At 40.0% G+C, this 20,680-nt stretch overlaps 1 protein-coding gene across 1 annotated transcript in view; it reads right to left on the reverse strand.

Annotated features, from left to right (window-relative positions):
- si:dkey-97m3.1 (fatty acyl-CoA reductase 1) overlaps window positions 1-20,680 on the reverse strand; it is an 85,915-nt gene that overhangs the window by 37,553 nt on the left and 27,682 nt on the right. The window contains exon 2 of the mRNA XM_022203707.2: window positions 19,003-19,290. Within this exon, the coding sequence (XP_022059399.1) occupies window positions 19,003-19,290 (288 nt within the window). The remainder of the gene's footprint in view (window positions 1-19,002; window positions 19,291-20,680) is intronic.

Raw genomic sequence — 20,680 nt, forward strand, 5'->3', positions numbered from 1 at the left:
ATGGGACACAAAATGACAAATAAATAGACAAATGACACGAAACCAAAAAAAGAGACAAAAAAGTTTGATAAAAAAGTTACAAAACGACAAAAAAATGGACAAAAACAAGAAAAAATTGCTTAAATGACAAAAAAGAAACAAAACGGCCAAAAAATAGACAAACAATACCAACAAGACAAAAAAAACACAAAACGGCAAAAATGAGACACAAAACGATGAATAAAGCAAAGCACAAATTGACAAAAATAAGACACAAAACACAAACGAGACCAAAAGAAAACAATAAACGACAAAAATGAGAAACAAAATAACAACAAAACATGAGACAAAAGAAGCCAAAAACAGACAAAATGTTACAAAAATGAGATACAAAATGACAAATAAATATACAAATGACATGAAACCAAACAAAAAAAGAGACAAAAAAGTTTGATAAAAAAGTTACAAAGCGCCAAAAAAACAGGACAAACACAAGAAGAAATTGCTTAAATGACACAAACAAGATGAAAATGACAAAAAAGAAACAAAACGGCCAAAAAATAGACAAACACAAGGAAGACAAAAAAAACACAAAACTGCAAAAATGACACACAAAACGACGAATAAAGCAAAGCACAAACTGACAAAAATAAGACATAAAACACAAACGAGACCAAAAGAAAACAATTAAACAACAAAAATGAGAAACAAAATAACAACGAAAACATGAGACAGAAGAAGCCAAAAAGTTACAAAAATGAGACACAAAACAACAAAAGAACAATCTAGTATTTTACTTTATGATCTAAACAACTTGTCATGGCCTAGAAATTACTTTAAATTTATACTTTTACTAATTTGCAGTTAATGTCTTTTCTGTGATTTTTCCACTTTACAAAGTCATGCTGCGGGCCGGATTGGACCCTCTGGCGGGCCGGTTTTGGCCCCGCGGGCCGTATGTTTGACACCCCTGTGTTAGACTGTGACAGCGCACGAGGGCAGTCGTCAGGGAAACCTCACCTCATCTGTTTTCACAAACGCTCAAACGTGGTGACACATCACACCGGCAGTGATACCGTCATTCATGAGGTTTGGAGAAAACCACTTCAGAAACAGCCGAATGAAGAACCTCCTAACTACTGCAGCCAGATAGAAATGATGGATCGAAGGGGAACTGACTCATAGTAGTGATAGACCGATTAGTTGGCAGATTAATTAGGCCGATTAAGTGCCAGTTGGGGATATTTGGCATTGGCTGTGCAGCAGGCGAACGGCTAATAAGGGCTGAGTGGATCTGGAACAGCATGTCCAGTTTCTGCAGAAAATGGGTTGTTCTCAAAGATGCATGTGAGCTAAGATAAAGGCAATGCATTGGCAACCAAAATAAAGACACAAAATATTTACAGACGCAGTTGTTAGGCACGCTGAGACTTTCATTCATTTGTAAGTTTTTAAACAAAGCTTAGTTTCATGACTGCTGTGTAAAGATATTTTTAATCAATATTTCTAAAAAAAAAAAAAAGATCTACTTTACTCTGTAAAACCCACTGTTGCAAAAATACATCAGGAATTAAAATTATTGTTATGTACATGTGTAGATATTTAGTTTTTCTTTTTTGTTTTATTTCTTTTTTGCTATTTAAAAAAAATTGTATATCTATCTAAATCTATATCTATATTTCTATGGCTATAACATATATATAAATAAATGTTAAAATTAAATGCTATTTTGTTAGTAAAAAAGTCAAAAATCCTCATCAATACCTGGAGGAATAGCTGAAAATGCATCGCAATCAGATGTTTTATATAAGTGGATATCAAGAATTATTTTTTGCAAAAACACAATAATTTTATTATTTTTATTAATTTTAAGATTTCAAATAAAGAGCAGGTGAAAAAATGCTGATTCTAAATGCAACCAGCTTCATTTTTTTTCACGTATGTGCCTTGACAATTCAATAAGACACACAAATGAAAAAAATAACGAATAAAGACCAAGAACATCTGGCAATATTAAGTCCTGGTCTGAGATCTACACTTCAAGTCTTAAAATCTCAAGTGAAAAAAAGCCTGTAAAGCTTTTAGAAAGAGCTCTGCAGCATTTTCATCACATCTTTCCCGCACAGTCTTTACTATGCTTCCCCGTAATGTTGCGCAAAATATCGAAATAGACAAGTGTCACGTTGGGCGAGCTTTGAGACTATTTGGTAAAGCCGTTCTTTACCAGAGTGAACCAGATACAGGAAGTTTAGCGACAATTTAGCAATTCACTGGTGTCATCCTTCTGCAAAGTGTTGAAGAGATTCTCCTTTTGAAAGGCAGAAAAACACAAACGACATCCAAAAAACTCCCTCTTCTGCCTTTTAACTTGTGGCAGGCAAGAGCGAGACGTTCTCATTCCTCTCCAGCCTTCTCGCTTCGCTCTCGTCGGTTGCTTCAGCGAGTTGTGAAAATCTACACCTGCTACAACACGCAGGACTGTGCAGCGAATGAGGACCGAGTTTCTATCATCTACCACACGAATGAAAGATCAAAAAATTAAACAACTTTTTAGTGTGTTCTGTGACGACAACTCGCTCTAAAATCCTAGCATGAGTATTCTATCTACGTGTGAAAAAGATATTTCTGAACCGCTGAGCCACAGTTAAATTATAAAAACGACCCAGAATGGAGAAAGTGCATCAGGGTCAGAGGGGGTGAATGAGGCTGTACAATGTGGGCTTCAGAGAGCTCTTTGTTACGGGCACAGGCGGAGAACGGCACTGTGGCGTTGTTTTGTAAAAGGCTCTTTGGATGATGAGTGGTCTTGTGCCAGCCTTCCACCGCTCGCATTTACCGCCGCGCCCTCCTCCGACCCACGGGTGTCAGCGAGCAAACGGCCTTGTACAGGAGGACAATAGTTCAGTCTGCAACGCCGAGCGGGAGCAAAAAGCATCCCCACATCCACTGCTGCAGCGGAACCACAAGAGGTTTACTACTAGTGCATGTTGCGGTCAGTCAGACGGAGACAGAGTCACGGCCTTCAGCTACAAAGTGACTTTCCTTTAGTTTAACCTGTAAAGGTCGCAAGTGGTCCCCATTTGTCCTTCCTCAGCGCCGGACACTGCCAATTTTAAGACTCCGAGGGCAATAAATCTTCCATCAAGAGTGCTTGAAGCAGCCGCTCTGTGGACTTTCACAGAAACCCAACACTAATGGCACTTTCCTTTCAGCCCAGCAACCTGAGATGCCATTTAAACGGCCTCTCTTCTCGCTAACTGCCCTTTAACTGGGCTCCACTCTTTTCACGGCTCCCTCCACGCAGACCTTTTCCCCGGAGCAAAGAGACGACAAAAAGAGAGAGCAGGATAAAAGTAAAGGAGGCTCCAGAGTTGTGAGAAACTTGGGAGGAGAGCGTTTTCTTTGTCGGAGAAGGTTACGGTGGCGAAATGCCGGGTCACAATGGGACACGTGAATGATGGCCGAGCTGTTCACACTCAAACTGAGGTGTAGAAAAACGTCTTTGACAGTCTGGTGATCCCTGCTGGACACTCGAGACACATAAGGTTCAATATACTCTCCACAAAGCGGCCCCTGCCTCCATTTCTTTCATACACTGGAGCTGGGGTGTAATTTCTAGAACTTTATGAAAGTGCCACTTCATGCGACGTCTTCATCTCTGCTGGTGCACACAGATGTATGAAACACTACCCAAAACTGTCTGGCAGGTTATAAGGACAAATTATCTTAAAAAAACAACATCAAAATGACAGCATTTCTCACGAAAACAACCACAGCAACATTAGTGGTGAAACCATTCCAACAGTCTACTTATCTGTGAAACAACGTTTACACGGAAAATTAATAGAATCTCAATATCAAAAATGGCCAAAAATTAACCTTTTGCCTTAACCAAATTCTGTTAAAAACAAAAAATTCTGTGCTCCCTGATGCCACTATGAAGCTTGGAGTGACTCATCTGCAACCAGCAGCCGCATGACAAAAATTCAAACTTTTCTGCTAAACCAGGCTGAACTGCAGGCAGTGTCCACACAGAGCAGATCAGAAACATACAAAAAAAAGTAAGTAAGTAGCAAAAGCGAGTAGGTAGTATAAAATCTGGAGTCTCCATTTGTCCCCACATGGGAAAAACCTGTGAGCACTTGGGTATAATTTCATTATTGTAAAATAAATCACTTAAAAAAAAGCTTTTGTTTTATTTTTTTTAAAAATTTCTGCACAAATACACTTAAGTTCTCTTTAACTTTAATTCTATCTTCCATAAATGTGCTGGATTGTAATATCGCAGTGAGAAAATGTGCCCACTCTGAGCAATAAACGCCCACACTCTATCTGGGGTTCATAGTTAAAAGGGTCCGCTGCTCCAACAGGGAGCACAATTACCCCTCGAACTGCCTCTCTTCTCTTGCTACAGCACTCTTAATCAGTAATCAGGTTCATCATCTTGACCCCAAAGCACATCAACACATGAAACGGCTTCCTGACAATGCAGTATGTGCTTGTATTTTGAAAAGCACAGCCAGTTTCCCCCCCCCTTTTCTGCTCGTTTTTAACATCGTAATCTGAAATTCAGCTTCCGTCTGCACCTTCCCCTGCTGGGCGCACCGGACGGCGCCGAGTGGAGTCGGAAAATTTACAGTAGCCAGGCGATGTCTGCCAAAGTGTGTCAGAAAGAAGCAATTAACGTGGGTACCCTCAGCGCTGACCTCCATTTCCTGACGAGCACCGTCTAAATTAGCCGAATAATAGGATGTGAGATGCACTACGGAGAAAGGACAAGTGTTTCTTTTCCAAAAAAGACACTGTAAAAACCAGAACTCCTCCGGCACCGTCGACAGCGCCGATCTGCACAGAAGGTTCTGAATCAGGTGGACGATGCAGATCATCATTTTTGCTCAGATGCAAAGGAGGTTTTGTCTCCTGTCTGTGAAGCTGACTGGGCCCCATGCTAAGAAGGAAATGCTAAGCCTTGGGAGAAGTCAGAAATGCGAGGACACATGGGAAGCTGTGAAGACGGACGGACATGGCTAACCCCCGGGGCTGGCAGCATATTAAGGAGAGGAAGGGTTCCTCTCCATCCTGTCTTCAATCCACCCCTGTTCTTGCCTTGCCTGGGGACCAGACAGCCTTTATATTGTGTATTACAAATACACATAAAGTCAGTCTGGAACTGCTCCATTGAACCAAATCTAGCCCAGAGGCGGGACTACCGATCACAGCTTGAACTGGAGAGAGCCAATCAGCGTAACACATGTGTGACGCAATCACTAAGCGACCTAACAATTGCCTTTCCGCCATGATGTTTTGTAGTTTTAACAGCTTCCTTCGCCGTACAGGGGTCCTGAGGAAAATCTAAGCTCTCCCTTTCAACAGTGGAGGGCAGCATTACGCATTCTATCGTACAGCCTGCCGGAATTAAAAATACATCCTTTTTAAAAAGAAAAGCTTTAACAGCTGCTTCTTGTTGAGGTTTTAAGGACAAATTCAGCCCGTGCAAAACAGAGGAAAGCGCACGAGAGAAACCTCGCTCTGTTGCGGGGTAATCTCGGCCCTGAAGATGACGCATCGTTAACTCCCGCCTCTGGTGCTCTGATCGGTTCGGTCTGATCTGATCGGAGCTTGAAAACCTGTCAAAATGTGTCAATGGAGGAGGGCTAGACCGTATTCCCGTATATCCCTTATAACGGGAATACAGTCTAGCTAAGCTAGGCTAGTTCTTGCCTCCCTTAGAGCCTCCCAGTGGCGTAAAAGCACAGATTTAACCGTCTTGTGTCACTACACATTTAAAACTCCTGAGCAAAACCCTCACTAGCTGCTGAGCTGCACTGATTTATTACTAACTAGCTAACAAATGGTGAGCCTCTCTTACACATTGGGTACCAAGAAAACTTGATAAATGTAAGGGGGGAAAAAGCAACGGAAAGCACACAACTTGATTTGCAAGTGGAACCAAGTGCTCTGGTTTATCTTACAGTAAATACCTCCTCCAAATAGCATTACATTTCACGACTGGTCCACTTAGCAGAGACAATGCCCACTCTCTCCATTCAACTCTTTCAGCCCCGAATCCCACAGCTTCTTAAGAGCTTAGAGGACTGATCACGGATTGCAGGGAACGGCTCATCAAAGCAAACTAATGAAAATGGAGGGTTTTCTTGTGTCTGGCTCCGGGCCATCGCTGTACACAACTCAATTGAAAAGATCGATATGAAGAGAGTAATAAGGTTTACAGCGACAGCAAATGTACAGTTTCTGGGCTTGGCATTCCAGTCTTTTAAACAATGACCTCACGCTGAGCCGAGGAGAATTTTATTTCTCCTCCAAGAGCAGACGAATGGAACTAAGATGGAGATTATAATATGCGCTGCAAGCCTTTGTGCTCCCATTAAACACCACAAAGAATTAGTGGATTCTCTTTGCTGTCAGAAACTCTTATTGGTTCAAGTCAGAATGAGCAACAGTTTCCTCCAGGATTAATTAAGTTTTATCTTATCTCTGATATAGATTATGTGAGTTTACTGAGAGTCGTTGCAGGTTATTTTTCAGGCCTTGATTTGTTTGTGCTGTCAACAGAACACTCTGTGCCATTGTTTGAATACCAGCTATGATTTGAGAATTTACAGTAGTCTTGCTATACAGATGTCCAAGGTTCATCTGATGCCATCTGTTCAGTTTCTTTGTCCTTGCAGTTTAAAAAAAAACAACAAAATAATATTTTGCTTTCCGGTCTCAAGTCAATAATTGTATTTTATTGAATTAGGTTAAAGCGTTTAGCTCAGAATGCCACAAAGATGTTTCACTCAACATAACTGTACAAACCCCGGTTTCGGTCCTGTTCTAAATGGCCTGTTTTAGTGTTTGTAGCTTTAAATGCCAAGCTGCTGCTGTCCATGCCGGCTTCAGGAAGAAGACTCTCTCTGCATCAGTGAAAACAGGACTTACCATCACTTCTAACTTTCCATGGAAATATCGCAGAATTCACAAGTGTTTGGTGAGTTTGCTGAAAAAGTTCATGAAGTCAGCATTTCAGCAGTGCAGTAGCTTGAAAACGGCTAACTGGTCACTCCTCGTTAACATGTTGCATCATCTTAATGCCATGCGATTCAGTCTCTATTTCATCCTTGTACTGTTTGTTGAGAACAGAAACAGAAAAATATGCAAACGAGAATAGCTTTACTGGGAATTCGGCTGCATTATACTGCAGTATAAGCGAGCACAGGGAGCAGGAGAGAAGCAAACAGATGCAAACACTGGCTAGCAGCTCAGTGAAGCTCCTACTGTCTTGTACAGCTACCAGGGCTGGACCAAAACATCCAAATACTCTCACCATATGGGATCTAAAACTTTTAAGTCTTCACTTTTGAAGTCTGACTCCAGCTGTTGGTTCCCCATCTAGCAGGGTTCTCGCTAGCGCATTTCAGCGTAACGGCCCGTTACGACAGCGTAACGGCCCGTTACGTGAAGTGAAGGGGGTTAACCCTGGGCTTCCTGACCACAGTCGGGGGCCGAACAGGAAGGGTTAACACTGTGATTAGGGCCGCTACGCTGTTATTTTGACAGATAACGCCACGTGCGTTTGTTTTTATCGACTGGGTTCCTATCTAGGTTAATTTATGTCTCCCCACCTCAGCCGTACCTTCCTGTCGATTGACCCGTTCCCGTCTAAAATTAAGAGTCGCTTCCAGTCTCGGGGTTACAATTAGCATGTCTCGGTTGTTTCCATGATGCCATGTATGGTGAATAGTGACCTCAATCACGAGCATTTGGAGCATCTGCGTGACGCTCATTGGCTGACATCTGGGCAGGACCTGCCGTTACGCTGTAAAACAATCCTGGTGAGAACCCCGTCTAGTGCTATGAGGACGACTGACGGGCACTGAAGTGTTGCTGAAATTCAAATTAGGAACCTTGATGATGCAGCGCATGAATGAGAAAACCCAACAATCACACCAAAGATTACACACAAAGCTCCGATTCTATTTTTTATGCTGCAGCAGCCTGGGAGAATCTGTGGCAAAGAAATGTTCTTGTCCACCCACTAAGAAGTGCGTCACCCATCTCCATCTACCACTATGCCGACTGTCCTGACAAGAATTATGTCTCAAGGCAACAAAGATTTTCGGAGCTTCTGCTTATCTGCAGATGGAGTTGCTCTGGCTTGTAATCTTGATAAACATGACCCTCTCTGATAAAGGGAGCAGCTTCTCCTCTGTGCTGCCTCCAACAAAGCTTTGCCCCTTTTCAGACGAAAATAAACTTGGTTTCATTCATCTTGACCCAAATGTATCTGAAACCACAGATTTCCAATAGTTTGGGTCCATTGGTTGGTTTCTTTTAGCTGCTCGTATAATATTTAACATCCTTGGAGCAAAACAGAGAAAGAAAAGGCGCCTCAAAGTCGAGAATTTTGCACAGAAATGTCCGTTTTGTGTTGTAGAATTTTATTTTATAATCAAAATGACAAAAATCAGACAAAAAAAACAACAAAAACAAGACAAAATATTACAAAAATGAGACACAAAACGAGGAACAAAATGACAAAAACATGAAACAACACAAAACAAAACAAAAAAGAGACAAAAAAGAGAAAAAAGCAACAAAATGACAAACTGGACAAAAACAAGACAAAAGATTATACAAATGACACAAATGAGAAAAAATACAAAAAAAGAAAAAATGACAAAATAGACAAAAAACACAAGTGTGACAAAAAAGAAATGCAAAATGACAAAAGCATGAGACAAATGATAAAAGCCAGACAAAAACAACAAAAACGAGACAGAATATTACAAAAATAAAACACAAAACGACAAAAAATGAGAAACTAAATGACAAAAAATGAGACACAAAATGAGAAACAAAACAGGAGACAAAAATATTTGAAAAAACGCTATTGAGCAACAAAAGAATGGACAAAAGTCAGACAAAAAACAACAAAAATGAGACAAAATATTACAAAAATAAGACACAAAACAACAAAAAATGAGAAACAAAATGACAGGAGACAAATATTTGAAAAAAAAAACGCTACAAAGCAACAAAAATGAATAAAAGTCAGACAAAAACCAACAAAAACGAGACAGAATATAACAAAAATACAACACAAAACGGCGGAAAATGAGAAACAAAATGACAAAAAATGAGACACAAAACAGGAGACAAAAATATTTGAAAAAAACGCTATAAAGCAAAAAAAAAAGAATAAAAGTCAGACAGAAAAACAACAAAAAGGAGACAAAATATTACAAAAATGAGACAAAACGACAAAAGAACAATCCTGTACTTTACTTTATGATCTAAACAACTTGTCATGGTCTAGAAATTATTTTAAATTTATGGTTTTACTAATTTACAATCTGCAGTTAATGTCTTCTCTGTAATTTTTACACTTTCAGGGCCGGATTGGACCCTCTGGAGGACCGCTGTTGGCTCGTGGGCCGCATGTTTGACACCCCTGCTCTACAATGACGTAAAATACAGTCTGAGATGACAGACATAAAAGAGTATGTGCCTCACCTCTTATAGATTTTCATGTAGCTGATGTGTGATGCTCAGGGCACTGTGGCCTCAGGAACCACCACATTACATCTCACAGGGCCTCCTGCCACAGATATCTGTGAACCCACATGAAGCTGGCTGGCAGATGCTCAGCACTCTGAGGAGGCGCTGGGCACGGCTGCAACGGTCCACAGTTTCCAGTACGCATGTCTGCACTGCCCTAATGACTTCAACAGCAACATTCAACGTTCTAATTTGTCTCAAACTGCAGCCTAATTATATGCAAAATCATCAGCTCCCTCTCGCCCCTCTCTCTGGGGAGGAGTGGTCGGGTTATTAGTCGCCTTTCAGCCCATCGCATGCCAAGCAACCTCAGATTAGCGAATGCTTTGCGACGTGCCAGACCGGCAGCCTCAACCTCTCCCCCTCAGAGTCCTGCCTCGAGTCGCACCGCTCATCCCTAAGTTGCTGTTCTAACAGAGCTTGACACGCCTTAGACACACTGCCACGCACCACGGCACACATTAGCTGGGATTTAGCTTACGAGGGCTGAATCAGAGAAGAACGGTGGGAAGCAGCGAACGGAGACGCCGTTCTTCCTTCATGGGGTGAGACGCTTCAGGTGTGTCGACAGCCGCCATTAACGATTCAGGCTGGAATCTGATCAGCTCCACAAGTGGAAAGAAAGAGGAGGCTGCCTGTCAGGAATCAATAAATCTTGAATATTTATACCGCTGAAAGATCACCTGGCTGTGGATGCAAGCAGAGGAAATCGATACAACAATGCTGTCATATTGGATCCGAGTGTGATAAACGGGTAAAAGACTGACAACAACAAAGCAGAGCGGCTGCAGCACAATACAGAGCGAGTGTTTGGAGAATAGTGTGCTCTGTGAACTCAACCCATCTGTAACGACAGGGACAACGGAGAGCTGTTCTCACATTAGGATTCAGTATCAAATCGACCCGGTTTTAAAAAAAATTTGACAGTGAATCTTCTGATGTCAACATTTTTGTGAAATCTTTGAAATTTTTTTTGGTGGAAAAAAAGAAATGCTAAACATGTTTCTTAAGAACATTCACACACAAAAAAATCAGTCAAAATCCAGCGAAATTCGCTGGATTTTGACTGATTTTTTGTGTGTGAATGTTCTTAAAGAAAATATTAGAAGCTTTACTCATACGTATATAATCACTTTAGATATTTTAGGATTTCTTCGGAAGATTTTTACTCATTTTTAAAAAATATTTACAAGAATTTTCTTGCCAAATTTGGGGATTTTTTTATAATAAAACTTTTAAGGAATTATTGGAATTTTCTTCCTGAAGGTTTTGCAAATTTTCAGAGATTTGTGGAATTTTTTTAGATTTTTTTTCAGACGAGGAAACAATATTTTTTGTGCCTGTAAATGAGGACAAGAGGAGGGTTAATTGCTTATTTAGCATTTAAAGCTGCAGAATAAACGCTGCGAGTGTTTTCCATGTGTCTCTAAAATGTATCAGTCTTCTTTACTAACTGTTGCAACTACAAAGTGACATTTCAGGAAGAATATAAGTGTCTGCATGTACTTCAGGATTCAGATGGCATCTGTTTCTGTGAGAGCAATAAATATTTGATATTTATAATCACAAATACAGCCAGATTTTTCTCCATGAACACAGAGGATTCAGGTGTAATTTATTTTCTGTTACAGCTGTGAGTCCATGGCTTGACCTGTGCTAAGCTCTGGATATCTTGTTGGATATCAAGCTCTTTAAAAGCGTGATACAGAACCATGACCTCCTGACCTCCTTATCCTGATATCTGGACAGATCTTGAACTATTTATGGGGGATTAACATCGTGCCAACTATCAAGAGATCCAGGAACACAGAAGAATAAATCACCCAGAGTCAACCAAGTTTACAAATACAAAAAATGAATAATTACTAAGAACCAAAATGATTTAATCCGTGTATGGTTTGTTCTTTGGTTTTTCTGTTTCAAAATAAAATCCCCCCCCAAAAAATATCAATAAACCGTGTTATTTCGGTTTTTAGTTTTTGAAACCTAAATGTAGAAACGTGTTATTTAGCTAATAAAAACCCCCACAGTGTTGGATTTTTACTCGAGCTTTCTAAACTCGAAATGCAAAATACGGCTGCTGTTTTATTTTGTTGCAACACCAGAAGTGCCGGAAGTGTCACAGCTCCCTTCTCCTCTGCCCTGTCTGTCTTGCCTGTCTCCCATCCACTCCTCTGCCCTGTATCTTTCCCCCGCAGCTCGGTGCCTGAGTGGAGTCTAACTTCTCAGCTGACTCCACTCAGGCAATCAACCACCTCCACGGCTCCCGGACAGCTGACGATCATCTCACTAATGACTCACCTCAACAATAAGTACCGGCTCAGCCTTCCACTCCCTGCCAGAGTATTAAACAAGAACCATGCAGTTCAGTTTTGCTCTCTAGCCTCTTACTAGTTCTGTTTTGAGTTCCTGCCTTGTTTTTTACATTGTTTTTTTCCTTCTGCCTCTGCCAGACTCAGCTGTCCGGGATCCCTGCTGTCCTCCTTCCCTCCGGCTCTCCCCAACCCATCACCGGTTTTCTCCTCCTGGACCCCTCTGCTCATGCCTAAACCCCCCTGCTCATGCCTGGACCCCCATTCCTGCCTGGACCCCTTCTGTCCCTGCCTGGACCCCCCGTTCCTGGTCAAAACCCCCCACTACACCAGCCGTTCCTGCACTCTGGTTTTCCCCCATCTAGCCACCATTTCACCCCCCAGCAATAAAACCCTTCATTCCAACCAGCCTTGGTGGTGTGGCTCTCTGCTCGGGTCCAGCCCTCCTCAGATCGTGACAGGAAGCTGCCGAGGAGGAACAGTTTAGAGCTGGTCTGGACCATAAACATATCTAGAATGGCTGTACTTGAGCCCTTTTCCAATTTCATTCGCGAGCTTTTTAAGAGTGGAAAACCCCACACAGAAATCAGCGACACTTTGCGTCACCATGGAGCTCATTTGATTTCCGGTTCGTCTGGTAGCCGAAAAGGAAAAGTCTTTTTTTGTTTAAACCTTAAAATTGGTGAAAATGCAGCGTTTTTCCAATTAAAATTTTAACCGAAAAACAAAATAAACGAAACGATTATTTGTTGTTTTCTCATTTTATTTTGAAAAACCAAAGAACGAACCAAGCACAGATTGGATGGGAACGAATAATCTCAGCAACTTCAGGCTCAATTTAATGTATTATTTTAGTTGATCATTTATGCTTTTTGCCTTCTGGGGAAGCTAAAAAAATAATCTGAACTGAATGATGGCCTCCTCCAAAACGGGGATTCATAAAACACAGGAGCTGAAACAAAGCAGAGCGAAGTGGAACCAACTGAAGTAAACACAACAGTATTGGTTTATCAAACGTCTTGTCCAATAACTCGCTGCTCGGCTGCGTTTCAACCCATTAAAATAACATATCTGAACAAACACGGAGAGCAAATACACCGACTTGCAGCGAGTGACGGTACATTAATAACAGCATGTAAAACAGGCAGGCTTTGTTTAGACAGTGGAATGCAGAGTCTAAAGCTGCTCCTATTCAGCCAAACATGAAAACTGTGCAGAAATGTGCTTTTAATAGGGCTGCAAATGGCAATGATTTCTTTTTGTCGTGTCGTTTGTCCATTTTTTTGTCAATTTATAATGTTTTTGTCTAATTTTTTGTCTTTTTGTTTTGTTTCGTGTCGTTTGTCTCATTTTTTGCCATTTTGTCTCTTGCTTTTGTCGTTTTGTGCCTCATTTTTGTAATATTCTGTCTTGTTTTTGTCTTTTTTTAAAAGTAAAATAGCTGTACCAAATGTTAGATGCCTTTGCAGACACTCTGTGGTCTTAAGAAATTTCAGTTTGTTTGTTATGTTTTGTAGAAAGATTATTACTTAACAGTGAACATTTTCAGAATGTACTTTTTTGCACTAAAACAAATGGAAACATTAGGAGCTGTGGTTATTTATAGGCTATTCTGCTGTGATTTTACTGCTTACTTGAGGTCAAATTGGGCTGTATTTGGCCCCTGAACTAAGATGAGTCTACAGTAACACAGAGCAAAGCGGCTCCTCTCCACAGGATCCTGCATCATGGGCCAAATTCCACAAGATCCCCTCTTCCCACCCAAAGCATTCCACTTCCCACCTCGTCAGCCGCCATCCCTCACAGTCAGAAGACGCTGCACAGCCTCAAAACGCTACCACTGGGTTCGACAGCCTGCCAGTGGGCGGGAACAGCATGCAACAGAGCAGAGGCCCTGTGCACCCGGAGGCCTACTTATCAAGGGCCTGACGGGCCGTTCGGCTGCTGGCACCACAGCAAACACCGCGGCCATCTAAACATTTCCCCTGAATCAAAGGTAGCCTCCACACAGAGAGACGGACGCTTCTTAAATGTCAGCGGAGATGCACGGAGACAATGAGATTCCTATCGGCTTGTCCTTTTCCTGCTCGGGGCAGCTCCCCTGATTGCATCCTACGTGGGGCAGATCTATTGGTCGTTACCTAGCAACAGGTGGCAAGAAAGACACTGGCCCGGCTCGAGGGATAAGAGGAGAGGCTACTTGAGAGACAAAAGCCACGGTTCTCCTTCATGAATTATCCCCGTTCTGAGCAGAATAACACTGACCTGAGGACTCGCATGAATACCAATTAGTACTTGAGGCTCGGTCATGGAAATTTAATGACATCACCGAGCGCGGAACGAGCACGAGCGAGCCTGAGCTTGGCAGAGCATCAAGCAGCGACCTGATAGCGGACACTATTAGAGCGATGCCAAATCCGATGGAAAATTGTTGAGGGGGGAAAATCCTGCAAACACTAGCAGAAGATAAACTGTACGTCGTTATCTGTGCAGATGAAGTGGGATAAACACTTCGATAGAGATTAACTGATGTGCAACGGGAATTACAAATTGTTTTATTTTTTATTTATTTTTTGTGTGTGTGTGAGCGGGAAAATTGACCCGTGTTGAGTCTATTGATTTTGTACTCATCTGCATGGCTCTGCTGTGTGACACAGAGCTGCTTTTGGTTTACTGAGGCTTCCCAATCCTTCAAACTAATACAGTTTAAAATGCTGCCGTTTGTTTATTTGCCTTCAGGTGGTTTGAATCTGCTAACAAAAGAATGATCTGTTCTAATGATCCCACATGGAATTACACTAAACGATGCACTGCTGTTTTAAATGATTTCTCCATATATTGATCGATTTCTGTTCTAAGTTATTACTATGGTTTCTACTGATCACTGTTTTCTTCTTCTCTCTATATCTGCCTATACTGTCAATTATTTCTATTATTCTCAGGATTTGTTGCTTTGTTCCACGCTTTTGTCATTTTTTTTTGTCTCATTTGTCCATTTTTTGTCAATTTCTAACCTTTTTGTATAATTTTTTGCCTCTTTTTTGTTTTGTTTTCTCTCTTGCTTTTGTCGGTTTGTGCCCCATTTTGTAACATTTTCCATTTTGTCTTAACTCTGTTGGGTTTTTTTTGGTCTGTTTTTAAAGTAATAATACGCTTTTGTCATTTTTTTGGTCTTATTGGTGTCGTTTGTCCATTTTTTTTGTCGATTTCTAACTTTTTTGTCTAACTTTTTTGTTCGTTTTGTGTCGTTTGTCTAATTTTTGTGATTTTCTCTCTTGCTTTTGTCGCTTTGTGCCCCATTTTTGAAACATTTCCCATTTTGTCTTAATTCGGTTGTTTTTTGTCTGTTTTTAAAGTAAAATATTATGCTGTTCAGTTCCAGATACCTTTGACTAAATGTTTTATGTATCGTTTTTGTTGTTTTGTTATATGCTTTTGTCATTTTTTTGGTCTTCTTGGTGTCATTTGTCCATTTTTTGTCCATTTCTAACTTTTTTTGTCTCTTTTTTTGTTCGTTTCGTGTCGTTTGTCTAATTTTTTGTCATTTTCTCTCTTGTTTTTGTCGGTTTGTGCACCATTTTTGCAATATTTTGCCTTGATTTTGTTGTTTTTTGTGTGTTTTTAAAGTAAAATACTATGTTGTTCAGTTCCAGAAACCTTTGACTAAATGTTTTGTGTATCGTTTTGTTATACGCTTTTGTCCTTTTTTTGGTCTCATTTGCTCATTTTTTGTTGATATGTAACTTTTCCAGCTGCCACACTGATCACCGAATCTTAAAAATATTGCTCTAAAATGAATTTACAAAGCTCTTTAAACTCACCTGTCCTCTTGCTGACATGTCAGCAGAAATCGACGCGGGTTCAATGAAACAGTTTGATCATCGCTGCTTCTTTTCTTCTCTAAAAGCCACAGCAGAGGAGGAACATGCATTTGGAAATGTGTTTAGGAGAAAAAAAAAAAGATCTCTCCATGTCGCCCACTCTCCTCGTCTCTGCTGAGCAGAAATTACAGGGTGTTGTTAACTGGCACTTTTACAGCACTGTTGTGTCAGAGCGAACTAATTACATGGCGAGAGGTATTCTGTGAATCGCAGAGGGCTGGAGGCATCACGCTCACCTTGACAAGAGCAGGGAGGAATGAAAGAAAGAAGAAAAAGCCGAGCGCTCGGCAAAATTAAAGTGCAAATGCTCCGACTGCTGCTCCGCTGCCATCACAGCGGCAGCGAGTAGAATAACGAATGCTGTAGAGAGTTCAATGAGAGCAGTAAAAATAGATGCTATTAGAGGGAGACAGAGAGAGGAATACAGAGAAAGTGTGATTTTCTTAGGTGTGCTGACAGTTTGAGGCCAACAGCAGCGCGAGCACGCAGCAGCTGTTTGTGAGCGCATCAATACGCACACCGTGTCAATCCTCCGGTCCTCATTAAGTCTGCCGTAGTTTGGAGGTTTTTGTCGAGTCATGTTTTGCTGCCCAGCCTGATACAGCTGACGCCGCATATCTGGAGTTCAACCTCACACCTCTTCCTCATCTCGCTCCTCCACCTTCTCCTGTCCTTCCATCACCTCCTCCGGCCTAAAACCTCCCCGTCTTTCTTATCCACCTCCTGAAAATACCCGGGAGGAGGAGGAGGAGGAGGAGGAGGAGGAGGAGGAGAGAACATAGCGAAACAACATCCACTTCAGTCTTGATAATCTGACTCTTCATTTTGCTCTCTGACTCGTCGTGCCTCTGCTGAAGCTCACAGATGAACTATTGGACTCTTCTGGGGTCATTAAGCTCATTTCACCACGGCAACAGAAGCTGCTGCTATAACTTACAGGCAAATTCCTATTGCTCTGTAAACGCACGTACAACGGCGAAGGCTCTGAGCTGCCACCGTGGTTTTGAATGATGATTTGAATGAGCAGCATCCAGATAAGCTGAACGTCACCTGTTTGACAGGAGTGTTTTCTCTGAGAATATAGCCGCTGCTTTTCTTCATTAGCTGCACGCAGTGTTTATTTAAAGCATTCAAGATCACCTGTAGTGCTCATGAGGTGCAAGATGAGACGGTTTTAGCATTTAGAATCTGCTGCTTTCCTCCTCAAACTGCAGAGAAGATGACAGAAGATATGACGGTGCTGGATAGCAGATGAATCAAGCAATAAAATAAGAGTACTCATGGGACTTGGCAAGTGCTTTGGAATACAGTTTCAGTGTGGTTCAGGTGACAGGTATGCAAGGAAATATGTTCACTCAAAACCCATCAGTGGGGTTAAAAAAAAAATACACCATTTATCAGAGCTGGAAACCATAAAAACCAGAAGAACGCAAGTGTAACTTTGAGTTTCGGTGGGAAAAAAAAAAAAAATCAACCAAATCTAAACTTTAAATTGTGATATTTCATCAGTCATTTTATTCTAAGGGATTTCTTTTAAACATGCAAAAAAAATGAAGCGTTTGCAGTAATCGGATTCTGTAAAATACTACAAATTCTCTTAAAAAAAAAATCAAACCACTAAAATAATACAATTTACCAGAGCTGGAAACCATAAAAACCAGAAGAACGCAAGTGTAACTTTGAGTTTTGGTGGAAAAATCAACCAAATCTAAGCTTAAAATTATGATATTTCATCAACATCACTTTATTCTCAGTGATTTATTTTAAATGTGCAAAAAATAAACCATTTGCAGCAATCAGATTGTGTAAAATACTTAAAAAAAAGGAAGAAAATCACCAAAATTATACCACTTCAGAGTCGGAAACTGTGAAAAACAGAAATTGCAAGCATAATTTTCAGTTTTGGTGGAAAAAAAAAATCAATCAAAACTCAGTTACAAATTGTGATATTTCATCAAAGTCATTTTATTCTAAGTGGCTTCTTTTAAATGTGCAAAAATCTAACTGTTTGCAGGAATCACTTTCTGTAAAATACTAAAAATTCTCACACTCTTGAGTGGAGAAGAAGCCATCGCTAGCTCACATGAGACGAACAATGAGCTTTTGTTACAAGTGAATGCTAGTCTAACAAAAACTCTGGGGCTTTTCAGCTGAACTGCAGGATGTGTTTACACAGAGCAGATAGGTATGACAAGAATGAAGCCAAATTAGAAATGTCAGTGATAAAATCTGTGGCATGCAGAGCCACTGACACACCGCCAACACCTGGAGCAAAATGTTGATTCTTTTTTCTTTTGTAAAATAAACAATCAAAAGCAATTCAACTTATTCTTCTATTTTTTTTATAAATCTCACAACTTTGACATACTGCAGAGGCAGCTAGCAGGAGTTCCATTTAATAGTAATATAAAGCACGTTTATGACTGAGAAATTCTGGTTTATGAGACGCTTTTTGGATGACAGATTGCTTTAAATATGTCACAATGAGGGGCTGCAATGAAGAAAAAGCTAATCAGAGGGGAAAATGAGACTAAAGCTACCAAATTCAAATTGCTTTGTGGTAACGGTGAAACCACATACAGGGGGTCCTTGGTTTACGACATTTTTTGATGGAAAAAAGGAAACGTTAAATATGTTTCTCGAGAACATTCACAAAAAAAAAAAAATTAACTAAAATCCAGAGAATTTTGCTGGATTTTGGCTGATTTCTTTGTGAATGTTTTTAAAGAAAATATTAGAAGTTTTACTGATATGTATGGAATCATTTTAGTTATTTTTAGGAATTTTTGGGAAGATTTTTACTCCTTTTTTAAAAATATTTACAAATTTGGGGGATTTTTTTAAAATAAAACTTTCAAGGAAATCTTTTAAGGACTTCTTGGAATTTTCTTCCTGAAGGTTTTGCAAATTTTCAGAAATTTGGGGAATTTTTTTGCTGATTTTTTGGATTTTTTTCAGAGAAGGAAACTATGTTTTTTGATGCCCATAAATGAGAGCGACTGGAGGGTTAATAAAACACTCGGAAACTGAGCGAAACACTGGCGAACATCGGCATTGTTAGATCACGTTGCAAAAACAGTGGAATATATTCTGTTATCTTCTAGTAAAAGGATTCATACATGCATGAAAGTTGCTATTATTCACGATATCATGATGCTCCTAACGGCTTTGTTTACATTTCCCGACCTACATCAACGTGTCGGAACAGCACTCTACCTTAAGCTGAGGACCCCCTGGATACAAATAAAATGAGCACACTTGGCTCTCACCTTGCACTTCATCATGTCGCTGACCCTCTGCTGCATGGACTGGCCTGCTTTGGGCCTCACCAGGATGTAGAGGGCTTTGACTTCAGGGCAGGACCTCAGCAGCTTCTCCACCAACACTTTCCCCATGAAGCCCGTGGCTCCTGTGATCAGCACGTTCTTGCCGGCGTAGTACTCCGCTACGGACGCCATTCTGCTGCCCGCTGTGCCACTGCAGATGTCCGTCAGTCCGGTCTGTCCGTCTGCTGCCTGCTCTAATGACCCGTCGAGGTTCCCGGCTTCAGACAGCTCCTGCAGAGAGGGAGAAGACGAACATGAGGACGGGCAGCCACAAACTTTGAATACTGTGTCAGGACACATTTGTAAAGCCGGCGTGCGAGTTTTAGCAGCGAAACATGCAGCAAGAAGCTAAATCTGACGTGTTTATCGCACTAAAACGAGGCCAGTTGAAGAACAGCGAAGTGACGAGTGAACGTACAATTTTTAAGTCCGTCACTTTGATACGTTGTGGCAGGAAAAGCACATTTTAGCCAATTTAGAGCATGAATCAGTGGCGTTATCTCTCCTTTCTGACCTTCATAGCACCACAAGAAGCACGGAACTAGTATGCTAATTATATGAATATTCATAATGTGAGATAGTGAGAGGGCAGTCTGACATCAGCTTTTATGTATTTGTGCATCTGTGTGTTTGTGTGGCGTTTTCAGAGGACGCTTGGTGAAAACATAGGTCAGCAACTATGAAAATAATAGTTTTGTGTTATTTTAGGCTATTACAAACTAGCAAACTAGCAATTTGTTTTATTTAATACAGTTAATCAAATGTAACAGATGACAGGGAAGCAGTTCATTGTATCAAGCATTAACTTTACCTGTATGGAGGAGTGAGAGTGCCAAATTGCGAAAAAAAAAATCTATCGAATAATAATACAATAAAAAAGGACACATGAAGACAAATAAAAAATTAATAATATTGGCATATAAAGAAATTAATCAAAAAATAAATCCATAAAGGCTTGTAAAAGTATGAATATTAAGACAACTAAATAAAATAATTTAAAAAATAGTAAGAAGAAATGTGCTTAAAGAAAATAAAAATGGCAATGTAAAGCAAACTTAATCAATAATGAATCCCTAAAAATAAAAGTATATAAAAGTCTAAACATTAAAACAAATAAATAAAATAATCAAAAATAATAAGAAGAAATGTGCTTTTCTTTTGCTTTAAAAGCGACATAACATTATAATGTCATATTGTATTGTAGCAACACACATGTAACATGATTATTTTTATTTCATTTATAAGCACATTTCTTCTTATTTTTTTTAAATATTATATTTGTCTTTATATTTCTACTTTTGTTTGCCTTTTCTTTTATTGATACATTTTTGATTAATACCTTTATATTGTCACATTATTTACTTTATTATAAAAACATTTTTTATTTTTTTCAATTTTATTTATTTGTGTTTATATTTATTCTTTCATTAGCCTTTTCTTTTACGTTTTTTTTTTTATTTTTATTGCTTTATAAAGCAACATTACTATTTTTAAATGGTATTTATTCATCTTTATATTTCCATTTTTATTTGCTTATTCTTTTATAGATTATTTTTGTCATTTGGCACTCTCCCTACTCCATATTTGCATCACCAGTAAATGGAATTATCATGTGTACTGA

The sequence above is a fragment of the Acanthochromis polyacanthus genome, chromosome 1 (assembly GCF_021347895.1).
Source record: "Acanthochromis polyacanthus isolate Apoly-LR-REF ecotype Palm Island chromosome 1, KAUST_Apoly_ChrSc, whole genome shotgun sequence".
NCBI classification, from domain to species: Eukaryota; Metazoa; Chordata; class Actinopteri; family Pomacentridae; genus Acanthochromis; species Acanthochromis polyacanthus.